This window comes from Pan troglodytes, chromosome 19 (genome assembly GCF_028858775.2).
Source record: "Pan troglodytes isolate AG18354 chromosome 19, NHGRI_mPanTro3-v2.0_pri, whole genome shotgun sequence".
NCBI classification, from domain to species: Eukaryota; Metazoa; Chordata; class Mammalia; order Primates; family Hominidae; genus Pan; species Pan troglodytes.
In genome coordinates this window covers 21,772,911-21,786,221 of record NC_072417.2, presented here as the reverse complement: position 1 = coordinate 21,786,221, position 13,311 = coordinate 21,772,911, and the positions used below count along the sequence as shown (strand labels likewise).

The following is a 13,311-nucleotide window of genomic DNA, read 5'->3' as shown; positions in this document are numbered from 1 at the left end:
GGTGGAGCTTGCAGTGAGCCGAGATCGTGCCACTGCACTCCAGCCTGGGTGACACAGCGAGACTCCATCTCAAAAAAAAAAAAAAAAGAAAGAAAGAAAAAGAAAAAACAGCATGGGGCTAGGTGCGCAGGCCGCACAAATGGTCACCACTCTGTTACTCAACTTTGCACGTTCTTCCTTCCTGACTTGGCTTTTCTTCCCAGAAGTGCCCCTTGCCCAGCCCCCTGCCCACTCAGGGCATGTACCCCACTTTCCAGCTCCACTCTTTCCCAGAAGCCAGCAGTGGTCACCTACAGGAATGGAGTGTACATCCAGGTCAATGATATGGATTTGCTAAGCATGGGGGCAGGGGGTGCCCGGAGCGTAGCTCCCATCCTCCTTGTCTTCTCTTCATTTCTGCCTCTCATGCATTCACTTGCTCCCCGTCTTTGTATGATTTGCTCTCAAATTCACTCATGGATATGTTCTTGTAGCCCGTGCCTTCTCGGCCTCCTGCCTCTCTCCTCCCCATCTTGCTCTCTCCCTGTCTTAACCACCCTACCTTTCTCAGTCTTCCCTGGCTTCCATTTTCCTCCCTCCCTTCTTTCCTTCCTTTCTTTCTTCCTTCTTTCTTTCTTCAGCCTTTACTGAAGGCTTGCACAGTGCCAGGCCCTGTGAATTTCTTCATTTAATCCTTCTCGACCCCTGCAAGTCAGAGCCTTTACTATCTCCCCACTGTTCAAACGAGAGACTGGTGCACCCGGAGACAGTAACTTACCCAGGGTTTTGACTGCAGTAACTGGAGGGACTGGGATTGGAGCCACGCTCCTGCCCCTGGGCAGCACAGCCTGTTTCCCTGCCTGCCCTGCCTGCCTTCCCTTCCCTCCTCTTCCTCATCACAAGCCTGGATCCTCCAAAAGACACATAGGTACAGGTTTCCTTTGCCTTTCAAACTCTGGCTCCTGGCTGCAGCCCAGCTCCCCCAGAGCTAGCAGTGGGAACGAGGGGGCGGACAACAGTAGGACCCTGCCAATGGATGGGACTCAGGAAGGGCTCTGTTTGGCTCTCACAGAAAAGGGGAGCCCAGCCCAGGGTTCTGATCCAGTGCCTGCCCCTGGGAGCTGTTAGCTGTGAGTGGCTCCCAGACACTGGGAAACTGTCCCTGAGTGGGTGGGAGGCACAGCCGAGGTGTGGGGACAGCCGCAGAGACACCAGCTACGCAGGTGACACTATCAGCTGTGCTCTCGGCTCAGCCGCTCTCTGACAAGTGTAAAGTGAGGGGGATTTCGGTGTCGGCAGAGAAAAGATGTCCTTTATGGAGCTGCGTTTTAAAAGGGATTTAAAGAGGGCCAGAAAGGAAGAGTGAAACTGGTGGCTGGAAATTAGGTTCTATTTTATTTAAAAATGCTAAAGGCTTTGGGGCTGTTTTTCCTGGAAAAACGACTGCCTTCTAAGGCCAGAGGTCAGTTTAAAGAGGGCTGCTGGACCGCCAAACCCCACCGAACAGGGATATTTAGGGCAGAAATAAGGACTAACCAGACATAAAACAAGCAACGGCCCCGTCCTCTGATTCTTTGCTTGTAAAGGCAGTGACTTAGACAAAATCAGAATTTCCAGACAGTGCTTGACACCTGACCTGGGAGACAGAGAATCCCATTTCTCACACCTCACCCCCAAAATTGGGGTTCAATAGGCCTGTGGGGAGCCCAGGGACCCTTATGTTTTTTAAATGCGTTCCAGTGATTCTGAAGCATCAACAGAAGTGAGGATAACTCAGCCAGCTCAGAGATTCTCACCTGGAGGCCATTTTGCCTCCCGGGGGACGTTTGGTGATGTCTGAAGATATTCTTGGTTGCTATAATCAGGAAGGGGGAGGTGCGACTGGCATTTAATGGGTAAAGGCCAGGAATGCTGATAAACATCCTAAAATGCACAGGCCAGCCCCCACAGTGAAGGATTATCCGGCCCCAAATGTCAATAGTGCTGAGGTTGGGAAGCCCTGGGTTGGAGGGTTTCAATGCTCCATCCCAGCTTTGAAGACACCTGCCTGCCTGCCCATTATGGGGGCGGGGCAGGGGAGGAAGGTGGCTGTAGAGGGGACCTTGGGAAGAGTGTGGGATTACAAGAGAGAGGCACCTTCAAGGCAGGAAGAGGACCTGGATTGCACTCTTCTTGGTGAATGCCCTGTGCGACCTTGGATCAGTCAGTCTCCCACCTCCTGGCCTCAGTCTGAAGGCAGCGGACTGGTGGAAACGACCTTTCCTGGCCAGCTGGGCAGATGGGAACTCCTTCCCCTGACTCACTTTGTCCTGGCCCTGCTGGGTCAGCTCCTCCAGATCTCCTCCTGCAGGGGGTGCACGGGAGATGCAGGAAGGTCTGCCTGCTGATGCAGCCAAAGTTGAGAAATGAGGCAGCCCAGAAAGAGCTCGAACAGCAGCCTCTTCCCAGAGTCAGCGAGCTGAGCTCACCCAGCCGAGGCTCCACCAGAGCCTCCCCAGGGCCGGCACCTCAGAGGCAGGAGGCAGAGCCGGGTCCTGGGCCCTGGAGAAGTGGGATTCCTTTACCTTGGATGAGTGCGGGGACAAGGGGTAGAACAGCATGGGGCTAAGTCCTGTGAGCTTTGGGGAACCCACACAGAGCAAGGCTGCCCTTGCCCCACTAGGGGCTGCGACCACTGATCATGGGTCCTCAGCTCACCTTGTCACCAAGTGCAGATTGATGAGTGTGACAAGGAGGGGGAAGGGGCCTGCTCAGAACCCGCCACTGGGTAAGGGGTCTGAGTAAACCAAAGAGTTTCCTCCTCCTGGACAAGGGTTCTTCCTTCTTCCGTCGCCCAGCCTTGGCTGCCAGAAAGAGCCACTACATCACTCACATCCATGCAATGGAGACACACAAGTGCAAGAAGCATGGCAGGAGGGGCAGGCTGTGTGAAGGGTGAACCAGAGATCTGGGCCAGGCAGTGAATTCTGGCCCCAAAGGAGGGCTTTAGGCCCGCGCTATTCAAAGGGTGGTGAGGACTGGTCCGACTGGTCAAGTTTGCCAACCTACCAACAATTGGTTCCTGGTCTACAACTTGAGAAGTACAAAACTGGAGAGTAAGCATTTCATGTGAATCCATCCCTGCGGTGACATCCGAGCATGCAGTCAAGACTCATCTCGTCAAACAGGGTCTAGACCAATTCAGATGCTGTCAGACTTGCCAGGTGAATCACGTGGTGCAGGCTACACAGCAGGACCACATGCCAGTTGGCCATGGATTGGAAAAATCCATGGGGTCCTTCCCCACAGCTGGTTTGAGAGCCCTGCTTTAGCTGGAGGACAGAGTGTGATGCCTGGCTCACCAGGAAAGGCCTCATGGAGGAGGCGGGTCTTGAGTGATAGTTGGGCTTAGTTTTGAGGGGAGTCCTGGGGTGGGACTCCCACCCATGAAAACAGCAGGTCTCACTGACCTTTGGTGGGAGCAGGCCCCTTGCAGCAGCACAGGCATTTCCTCTTTCATTCTGCATTGTGGTCGGTCCGGTAAAGAGGACACAAGGGTCCAGAGAGGTCATGTGATTTGCCCAAGGTCACCCATCCAAGAAGTGGCAGAGTCAGCTCCAACCCCAGGCCTCCTGCCCTGTCAGCTTTAGGGACAGTGGTCCTTCCTCCAGGGTGCATGTGAGCCCCACCACTCCTAGGCCCCCCTGCCCTGCATTTCACAGCCTTGCAGCAGCTTCCACAGTCAGGCCATGAGGCCCCAGCCATCAGGAGAGAAAAGACGCCCCAGGCTGCACCCCCACACCGACTCACAGGGAGCTGGAGGGGTGGGATGCCAACGGACGGGATCTCACGAAGGTACCAGGAATGCCAGTGCTCTTGGCGCCCCTGCCTTGCCTGGCTACTCCTGCCTCATGACCAGCAGAACCAGGACAGCACCAGGGAGGGAACCCCAGGATGCCACCAAGGCCGCCTCCCCAGTCCCCATTTGGAGGCTAGAGTGCCCTGACCCTGCTCTCTGGAGGCCCCAGCTTCTGAGACCTTCTTGCCCCTTTGTTTCTAAGCCCAGGGCCACAATTCCCTCTAGCAACATCTCCCACCATCCCTGTCCAGAACCGCTCATTAAGCAACATGCTGCCCTTGCGTGCACGTGGACAACGCCCCCAGTGCTATGGGGACCGGAGGCGGAACACAGGGCAGTGCTGGAATCTTTTAATGTTACTAAGCCGCGCTGCCGCGTAGCCCTTGATAAGCCGTTGAGTCACAAATCCACACGCGGAGGCAGAGAGGGACCTATCTGTCTGGCTTGCCACTTGTGTCTTCTGTCGCCATAGCACTTCCACACTCAGACAGACATTCATTGGGGAGTGGGAGCAGGGAGAGACCCTCCATTTAGTTCAGCATCTACTGTGCACCTACTGTGTGCACAGTTCTGGACTAAGTTCTGGGCACACAGAGGTTTTGTTATTTTTTTGTTTTGTTTTGTTTTGTAAGGGAATCTTTCTGGTCTAGGCAGAGCTCATAATCTACGGTGGGAACAAGGGCTCAGGTTAGATGTGGGTCACCAGGGGTCCATGTGGAATCTGGTTAGTAGGTGTTTTTGAGCCCCCTGTGGGGGGATACATCAAAGAGCTGTAAGACCCCATGTTATGGGACAGCCCAGGATCCACGATGAGCTAGAGGCTCACACCAGGGGACGGGATGAGGTGAGAACAAAGGAACAACCAGTGAGAGACAGATTTAGACTGGAGGGCTTCCTGGAGGAGGAGGTGGGGCCAGTTCAGGAGGACTTTGGTGGACATGACAGATGAAGATTGGCACAAACAGACTTGGGGGCAGAAGCTCCTGTAAGAGAAGTGTCATATATGTATATTCTGCTGGGTAGGGGTTGGCAGGGGAGGAAGGAGAACAGTGCGACTCAGGCAGAGGGCCAGGAGTGAGGAGCAAGAGATTAGGGGAGCATCAGGTTCTTTCCCCTCTAGAAGGGGGTGGGAGGACTCAATGGGGTCACTTGTGTGGGCCTTAGTGCAACAGCAGCTCAGTAAATGGCGCACCTGGCCAGTAAACAGTGTACCTGCTTAAAAGAACCTGGGAGGCGTAGGCAAGGGACAGGAGCAGAGTTGGCAGAAAGAGGAAGGGGAAGGGCATGGCTTGGACCAAGACCAAGCCCAGGACGCAAGGACCAGCCTCCCTCCAAGGACCAGCCTTGCCCTACCCGTCTGGGAAGATGAAGGAGTGGCTGAGTCTCTCGGGCTCCCAGCCAGGCACGGGCAGCTGAGGGATGCCGGGGAGGCTGTCTAACCTGCTAGTCACTCACCCAGCTAAGCCCGTGGTCCCCAGGTGCCCAGCTGCTCCTCTGGAAGTCAGCCTCTAACTCTGGCCTTGAGGTGGCATTGCACACCTGCCGTACAGGTCTGGCTGTGCTCAGAGGAGAGGTGGTGACCACACAGTGGCTTCTGAGGGAGGTGGCAGGTGCGGGTGTTACAAACACTGCAAAGTAGCTCACTCGCCAGGGTCCCAGCGTGTGTGTGTGTGTGTGTGTGTGTGAGAGACAGAGAGAGAGAGAGAGAGAGAGAGAGAAAGAGAGAGAGAGAAAAAAATGCCCACTGAGAAACACGCAGGCCCACAGAGGCAACAGATCCTGTCCCTTCTGCACCCTGCTTCTGGGGAGGAGGAGCAGCCCTGGGGGTGGTGGAAGGGAGTGGGATCATGGCGGGAGCTCATCTGGGGCATCTCTGCACCGAAGGCTCTCCTAACAGCTGAGGACGGCTTCGGGCACCCAGGCACCAGGATAGGGATGGGTGGAGGAATTCTTGTGAGAAACAGAGAGGAAGTTTCCAGGAGATGCCACCGCTGGCCTCAGAACCCGGGCATAGGCTCTCTTGGATGCTAGGGAGAAAGTTAAAAGCAAGAATGACCAAGGCAGGCAGGCAGGTCTTTTTCTTCTCCCTCCCCTTTTGCTTCTCTCACTGTCTGTCTGTCTGTCTGTCTCCGCATCTTCTGTAAGAGTGAAATCATCCACCCTGAGCGAGCCCTTGGGCACCCTGCCAGGCCTGTGCTCTGAGTGCAGTTGGGTCCCCAGTGCAGGGGGCCTGGACCTGTAAGGACTGTGCCTCAGATGGCCCTGGACTCTCCTAAAGCCCTTTCCCCAGGGTAAAACCCCTCCTGGACCCGGTGTGCTTTTGCAGCCCACCCAGCCCAGCCCCTTGTCCCCCGGCCACACTCCTTTTCCCTGTCTCTGTGCACAGGCTCCCCACCCAGCCTGGTACCTCTGGCCTCTGCTGAGCTAGGAAGGGCTTTCTAGAAATGAGCCCTTCACACACCTTGCCAAAGAGGCTGGGAAAACAGGGAGGGAGAGATGGATGGATCACAGAGGGAGGGCACTCCCCACTGGAAATGGCAATGCTGCGGCCATCACTTGTCCCAGCCTTTCACCCTGGGCAGGTGCCTTTCAGCTCTGTGGGCTTTGGTACTGACCAGGGATGATGACCAATATATTGTCCCAATTCTCCTAAAGCCCCTGACATCCCAGCACTCAAAGGTTCAACTAAGGTTCTCACTGTGCTTCCTGATAGCCCCCACTACCTCTTAAAACTCCAGTGGGTAGACTCTAAAGTATAGCGGTCAGTCTAGAACAAGCCCTGCCTCCCTGGTTCTGCAGCCACGAAGTGACTGGACCAGTCTAGCCAGTTTTTCTGGGCTCTGACCTAGGCGCACTGGCTCCCAACCAGACTGGCTGGGGCTTGGAAACCAGCTGACATGCGGAGGGGGGCAGGTGCACACCCCACAAATCCCATCTCAAAGCACCTCGCTGAGGCTTCTCTCTGGGCCCAGCAGTGCCAGGCGGGTGAGATGGACAAATTGCCTGTGCTTATAGGGCAGAAAGAACAGCCGCAAACATCTTCATTTGTCCCAGAAACAGTTTTATGGCTGCTGGGTGGACAGTTGCCAAAGAACATGTTTGGCTAAAGCATTTGAATCCGCAGTTCTACGTGAAGGGGAACCCGTCTTCCAAAGCCAGATTCTGACATGCCCGTTTCATGAAGTCCGCCTCCCTCCCTTCCTGCCATCCATTCAATTTTGTGGAAGCGGATACCACATACTCAGAAAACAAGTGATTAAGAATCTGTTGTCTAATAGAATCCAGCTAGTTATTTTCAAAATGATTGTTTGCATCAGTGAGTGAATCATTTCGTATTATCCTCCCTACATATCTACTTTTACTGTCAGGTTTTTCCATATCCCAGATGTTCAGGTCTGTCTATGACCTTCAAGCTCAGCTGATGGCTGGTAGCTGATCCCTTTTCCCTAGGGACTGTGAAAAGTGCTCTGAGGCAGGAAGAGATTCTATACGCCAAATACCCTTCCTCTACCCCCATCCCCTCACCACTTCTCCTTTTGATGGCCTTTCTTAGACTGAGGAAGTTGGTAAGATTTATTAAGTGACTACTATAGCTAATATTTATTATGCACTTACTGTGTGCCAGACACTGTGCAACTGTGCGTAATTTCACACCTGGCATCTCATGGTCATTATGATTATGCCATAAAGCAGGTATTATTTCCCCCGCTTTAGACAGATGAAGAGGTGACTTGCCCACAGCTTCAGGGCAGAGTAAAGATTCAAGCCCACATTTGCTTCATCTGCTGTTCCCACCCATACAAGAAGATGTTGACTGCCACACTGGGTGGGGTAAGGGATGGCTGGCCTAGAGCAACAAGTCCAAAGACAAGCATTTTAAAAGGATGAAGGCTGGGCACGGTGACTCACGCCTGTAACCCTACACTTTGGGAGGCTGAGGTGGGAGGATTGCTTGAGCCCAGGAGTTTGAGAGTTCGAGACCAGCCTGGGCAATACGGCAAGACCGTTTCTACAAAAAAATTTAAAATTAGCTAGGTGTGGCGATGCACGCCTATAGTCCCAGCTACTCAGGAGGCTGAGGTGGGAGGATCACTTGAGCCCACAAGGTTGACACTGCAGTGAGCTGTGTTCACACCACTGCACTCCAGCCTGGGCAACAGAGTGAGACCCTGTCTCCAAAAAAAAAAAAAAAAAAAATTCCTAAGGACTCTGCTGACAGGGACCTCCCTGAATTTAGGTAGACAAGAATGATTTGTAGTTAACAAATTCATTCTTTGACTATTAAAACTGCAGCTGAAATCTCGACCTGGCCTTACATTCAAAATGGGCTCACCCTTCTTTGGTTGATACCGTGAGCGGTTAGGGTAGAATCAGAGCTGGGAGAGATCACCCTACTCCCTCTTTTCACTGAGGAAGAAACGGCCCAGATCACTGTTAGTGACCTGCCCTCCTCCAGACACAGCAAAAGCGCTGGAGTTTCACCGGCTGAGGCTCTACCCTCAAGGGATTCTCCAGATCACTGGGGTGCTGCACTGGCTGTCTGTTGTTTTCTCTTTTTTAATAACCACAGTGGGCTTAAGGGGGAGTTCTAGTCCTTTCTGCATCAGAGATGGCTTTTCTACTAGGGTGGTTTAAGCATCTCTCAGCCTTCTGTTTTGACATGACATCTGCATCTGGTGGGAACAGAAACGAGTTCTTTCCAATTGTACAATACCAAACGGAAGAAGCAACAATAAACTCATCCATGAAGTCGACAAACATTTGTTAAACACCTACTCTGTGCAACGGATTGTCAGGCTCAGTGCCGTGAAGGGTAAAAGATGCAAAAAATATATAATATATTGCATGTCCAAGAGCTGCTAGTTGCTGTTCCTGCATTAACTTATATCTGCTGAGAGTAGCCACCTTGCAGCTTTTTCTGAAAGCAGACTGTGCCAGGCACTGTTCCAGGCACTTCCCATGTATTAATTCCTTTTGTCCTTACCTCAACCTCCTGAGTTAGGCATTTCCCCCATTTTATATCTGGGGACACTGAAGCCCAGAGAGAGTACTTAGGTCCAAGTACCATGTTCCAAGGTCCCTCAGCTTGAGCAGAGCTGGGAAGGGGGAGTGCTGGGAATCCAGTTCGTGGCACCCCCCTCTTTCTATGTGAGATCATGTCCCTAAGGAGTATTTGAAAACACAGACCTTTCACAGAGACATGAGAGATAACAGAGAATCCAGTCCAATATCCCTGTTTACAGACTGATAAACTGTGGCTCAGAGAGGGAAGGTGACCTACCTGCCATCACACAGCTGATTGGAGGCAGAGCTGGGATCAGAGTCAGGTTCACTGACTCCCAGGCTGATGGTCTTTCCCCTTCAATAGCTGCTGAAATTATCAGCCCGGCACCTAACTGCTTCCTTCTAGGCCACACGGGCACTTGGGGTGGTGGCACCTTGACCCCCAAACTCCTTATGTGTGGCTGAACCCGGAGGTTGATGCTTTTGAGGAGCCAAATGTTAAAGAGGGTGAGAAATGGATTTTCCACTTGAGCTTGTCCTCACTGGCTCTGGGTGAGTGTTCAACTTTTCCATAATCTACACACTCCTCTCTATGGCTGGTCATTTCAAATCCAAGGGGCTTGGCCTGGCTTTTGGCCCCTCCCTGTCTTTACCCCCAGTCTGTGGCCAGGCCAGCAGTCCCGCACGCCACAGCAGCCCACTGGCCCACCCTGGGCTCACTGTTTCGCGTTCCTCATGCCTCTTGCCAACGCTCCCCTCGAAAACCTGGCTCTATATCGTTTAATCAAAGAAACAACTTGGAAATGGCCCAGATATGCACCGATATAGGGATGGCAAAGTCCATTCACTCACAGGCAACATGCAGACATTGACAGTCTCCTGCAGAGGCTCGGGAGTAACGTGAAACAGACTTGGGCTGTGACACTGAGGAGAGGGCTGCCCAATGGCCACAGCTGTGCCCAGACAGGTGCTTGAGAAGGGGACCTGTGGGGGTTATTTTTTAAATGAATTATACAGCAGCCAGATTAAAAGAGTGAGGTTGCAATCATTTTCCATTCTGGTTTTCAAACTTTGCCTATTGCTGCTAAATTGGCTTATATAAGAATAACAATAGCCAGCTCCCTCCTGGGAGCTCACTCTCCTGTTAGAATCCATCCAGAGGCCTTGCCTTCTGCACCCCTCACAGACACTGGGACCCATGTTTACAGCCACACTCCATCTCCCTACGAGGAGATGCAGTGGGTGTGTGGCTGACTCCGAGGTGCTCAGGCCCCTGCCCCTCCCTGGGGATAGAGACAATGTCTTGTCTGTCTTCTCCTGACTCATGGCCACTTGTACACACATCGTCTCTCCCCACTCACACACACACTTTCACACACCCTGTCTCTCCCCATTCACACACATTTTCCCCCAGGACTCTGTAACTGGTATAGTGTGAGGCCCATAATATAGGCCCCAGAGTGGACCCTTTCCCAACACTGGCTGACTTGTTGGGGACGGAGCTGGATTTGGGATTAACCCTAAATCCCCTAGATTTGTACTCTCATGCTGACAAAACTACCTGAGCTCTCATCTGGCTGAGCTCTAGAGTGAGATTTAGGTGGCTTCGAATATTTTCTGGTAATGGCCGGGCATGGTGGCTCATGCCTGTAATCCTAGCACTTTGGGAGGCTGAGGCTGGCTGATCGCTTGAGCCCAGGAGTTCGAGACCAGCCAGGGCAATATGGGGAAACCCCATCTCTACAAAAAATACAAAAATTAGCTGGGTGTGGTGGTGCATGCCTGTGGTCTCAGCTATTCTGGAGGCTGGGGTGGGAGGATCACCAGAGCCTAGGGAGGTTGAGGCTTCAGTGAGCCATGATCACACCATTACACTCCAACCTGGGCGACAGAGTGGGACCCTGTCTTGAAAAAAAAAAAAAAAAGGATATTTTCTGGTAAAAGCAAACAAAACAAAGCCTTTTATCAGAGTGTCTGGGTTTGAATTCTGACTTCACTACTCACTGGCTGTGTGACCTTGAACCAGTTACTTAGCCTCTCTGTGTCTCAGGAATAATTCCTACTTCCTAGGGCTGTTAGGAGGACTAAATGACTTAATATTTGCAAAGCAGGTAGAATAATGCCCAGTGAATTGTACATGCTACATAAATAAAAGAAGAAAAGCAACTATTTAATTGTAACCAACGCTTGAAACCAGCATTCGCTGGCCATTCACTTACTGCCCCACATTCATCTGGAATTTATTGAATGCCTACTGAGTTTATTAGGCCAGGCATAAAGGGCAAACACCCCACCATCTAGTAGGAACAAAGGAAATAAAAAGACTTTTTTACGGAAAACGTGATCATTCTAAACAGAGATTTGCACACAATTCTATGAAAGGCCAGAAAAAGAACATTGATCTATTTCCGCGTAAACCTGAAAAAAAAAAAAAGAAAACACCCGTAGTTCAATTCTTTGAATCCATTTAAAAGACTGAATTTGGTCTAACTGGTTTGTGCATTTAGACCAGGCTTCGGTACACGCGAGCCTTTTGGAAACTATTCCCATTCAGTGCCAACTACTCGACCTCTCTGGATGTTTTTCTTCTACCTTCCTCACCTGTCTGTCTCCTCGAACGCCCAGAAAATAATCTGTGAGTTCATCCCTAGCCCTCAGGTAACGGATGGGGGAGGGGATGTGGGTTCAGTAAGACCAACCCTCGATCATTTTAAGAATCAATTTATAAATATTTGGGGAGGGGCAGGATTAGAGAAAAATCTCAGTAACTTGTAACGTCTCAACTAAGGAAGCAGCAGCTGCTGCATTTAAAAATCTTGGTGGTTTAACTCAAACCACTTGGTAAGCCGGTATACGTACAGTTGGTTTAATAACTGATGGAAAAATGAAATTCCGCCAATCCGCACCTCTCCCCCAAATCCACCGAAGTCTCTTGAATGTAATCGCTCTGAATGCCCTGAGCCGGGTCAAGCTGGTGTCTATGTTTGTGGCTGGAGCGGACCCTGCGGAGTCCCGAGCCCCGGGTGAGGCGATGCCCAGACTGGCGCGAAGCGGGGTGTCCCGGCAGCAGCGCAGAGGCCCACCCGCCTCTCCGGCCGGCTGCAGCGGGCGCGCCTATACCCTGCAAGACCAAAACGCTCTGGAAAGCGCTTGGGGCTGCAAGTGACGCCTGGCACGAGCGGTGGGCCGGACTGCCGGCCTCCCGGCCCTTCCCTGGCTCACACAACCCGCGGGCCGCCCCCACCGCCCACGAACTTCAGCGGGCAGACGCTGGACGTGCGGTCTGGCTACTTTCCTAAACTCCAGCGCCCGATCCGCGTCGCAGGGTCGGCCGCGCAGCGCGGGGATCGCGGGTGCCCAGGCTCGGAGAGCGAGCGTCGCGCTCCCAGCCGCGGTCGGGGAACAGGAACTGCCGCCAGAGGCACCGTCTCCTCCCCCGAGACTGCGATATTGATCAAGGGCTCGCAGGCGCGGGCGGCATTCATCTCTCCGGACTCGCAGCTCGCCGCGGAGGGGAAGGGGCACGACGCGCTCCCAGGACTAGGGCGGGGGCGTGCGGAGTCGGGGAGCTGTTTGGGGGCGCTGGGGCGAGGTGGGAACCCCGCTTCAGAGTCTCCAGTCCCGGGGCCAAGGTCTGCAGGAAGGGCGTGGGAGGTGGAACCTCCCCTCCCCTAGGCGTCTGCCCCAAAGCCTAGAGCGATTCTTGGCGCGGAGCCGGCTACCCGGGTGGGCGGACCCCCTCCTCCGCCAACATCCCGGCGGCTTCGCCACGATTTCTTTTCTCACCTGAGTCTCCCCCTGCCTACCCAACCCTGGCTCCAAAGGTCCAGAGAGTTAGGCTGCCCCGGAGCCCAGCCTTCCCCGACCTAAGCACGGCTCTCCCAGCGCCCCCGCCCCCATCACACCCACAGCCCAGCCCCGTCCCGCGTCCGCCAGGGGCCGGGGGCGCCAGCGCTCGAGGGATGGCCGGCGGGCTGTTACCTTGACGAGACGGAGCTGCGGGTGCCGTCCCATCCTCGGGCTCGCTCGGCTACCGTCCTGAATGCCCGGGTCCTACGGACATCCCAGAGGGACCGGCGGGCGGCTGCGGGCTCGGGCGGCACGGGGTGGGCGGCCGGGCTCCTCGGTCGCTGCCTGGTGAGGAGATGCCCGGCTCGGCGCTTCCCGGCCCCGCGGCCCGGCCCGGCTCTCGCTCGCCCCTTCCCGGGGAAGTCTGGCCGCCGTTTCCCGACGCAGCCCGGCCCGCGGCCGCCTCTTGCCGGCCTCGCCCCCGCCACCTCCCCCACGGTCCGCGCCGCTCCTCGCCTCGGCTCCCCGCCCCCTCGCCCAGCTCGTCCCCTCCCCTTCCTCCCCCTCCCTCTCCCCTCCGCTCCCCTTCGGTCCCTCCTCCGCGCCTCGCCCCTCGGCTCCCTCCCAGCTCCTCCTCGCCTCCTCCGTTCCCTCCCCTTCCCCCGGCCCGCTCTCTGTGTCCCGCCGCCAGGATCCCCTTT

General features: G+C 54.3%; 1 protein-coding gene across 7 annotated transcripts in view; it reads right to left on the bottom strand.

Moving 5' to 3' along the window:
* The window catches only part of CRHR1 (corticotropin releasing hormone receptor 1), a 56,830-nt gene extending 43,751 nt beyond the window's left edge, over positions 1 to 13,079 (bottom strand). For 3 of the 7 annotated variants that reach the window (XM_016930735.4, XM_016930738.4, XM_063798416.1), the window contains exon 1: positions 12,803 to 13,050. In XM_016930735.4, coding sequence (XP_016786224.1) covers positions 12,803 to 12,835 — 33 coding nt within the window. In that variant the 5' untranslated portion in view covers positions 12,836 to 13,050. Of the gene's footprint in view, positions 1 to 12,802 lie in introns of all 7 variants that reach the window. The other 4 variants (XM_016930740.4, XM_016930737.4, XM_016930736.4 and 1 more) reach the window with 2 other exon arrangements.
* Positions 13,080 to 13,311: the final 232 nt, after the last annotated feature.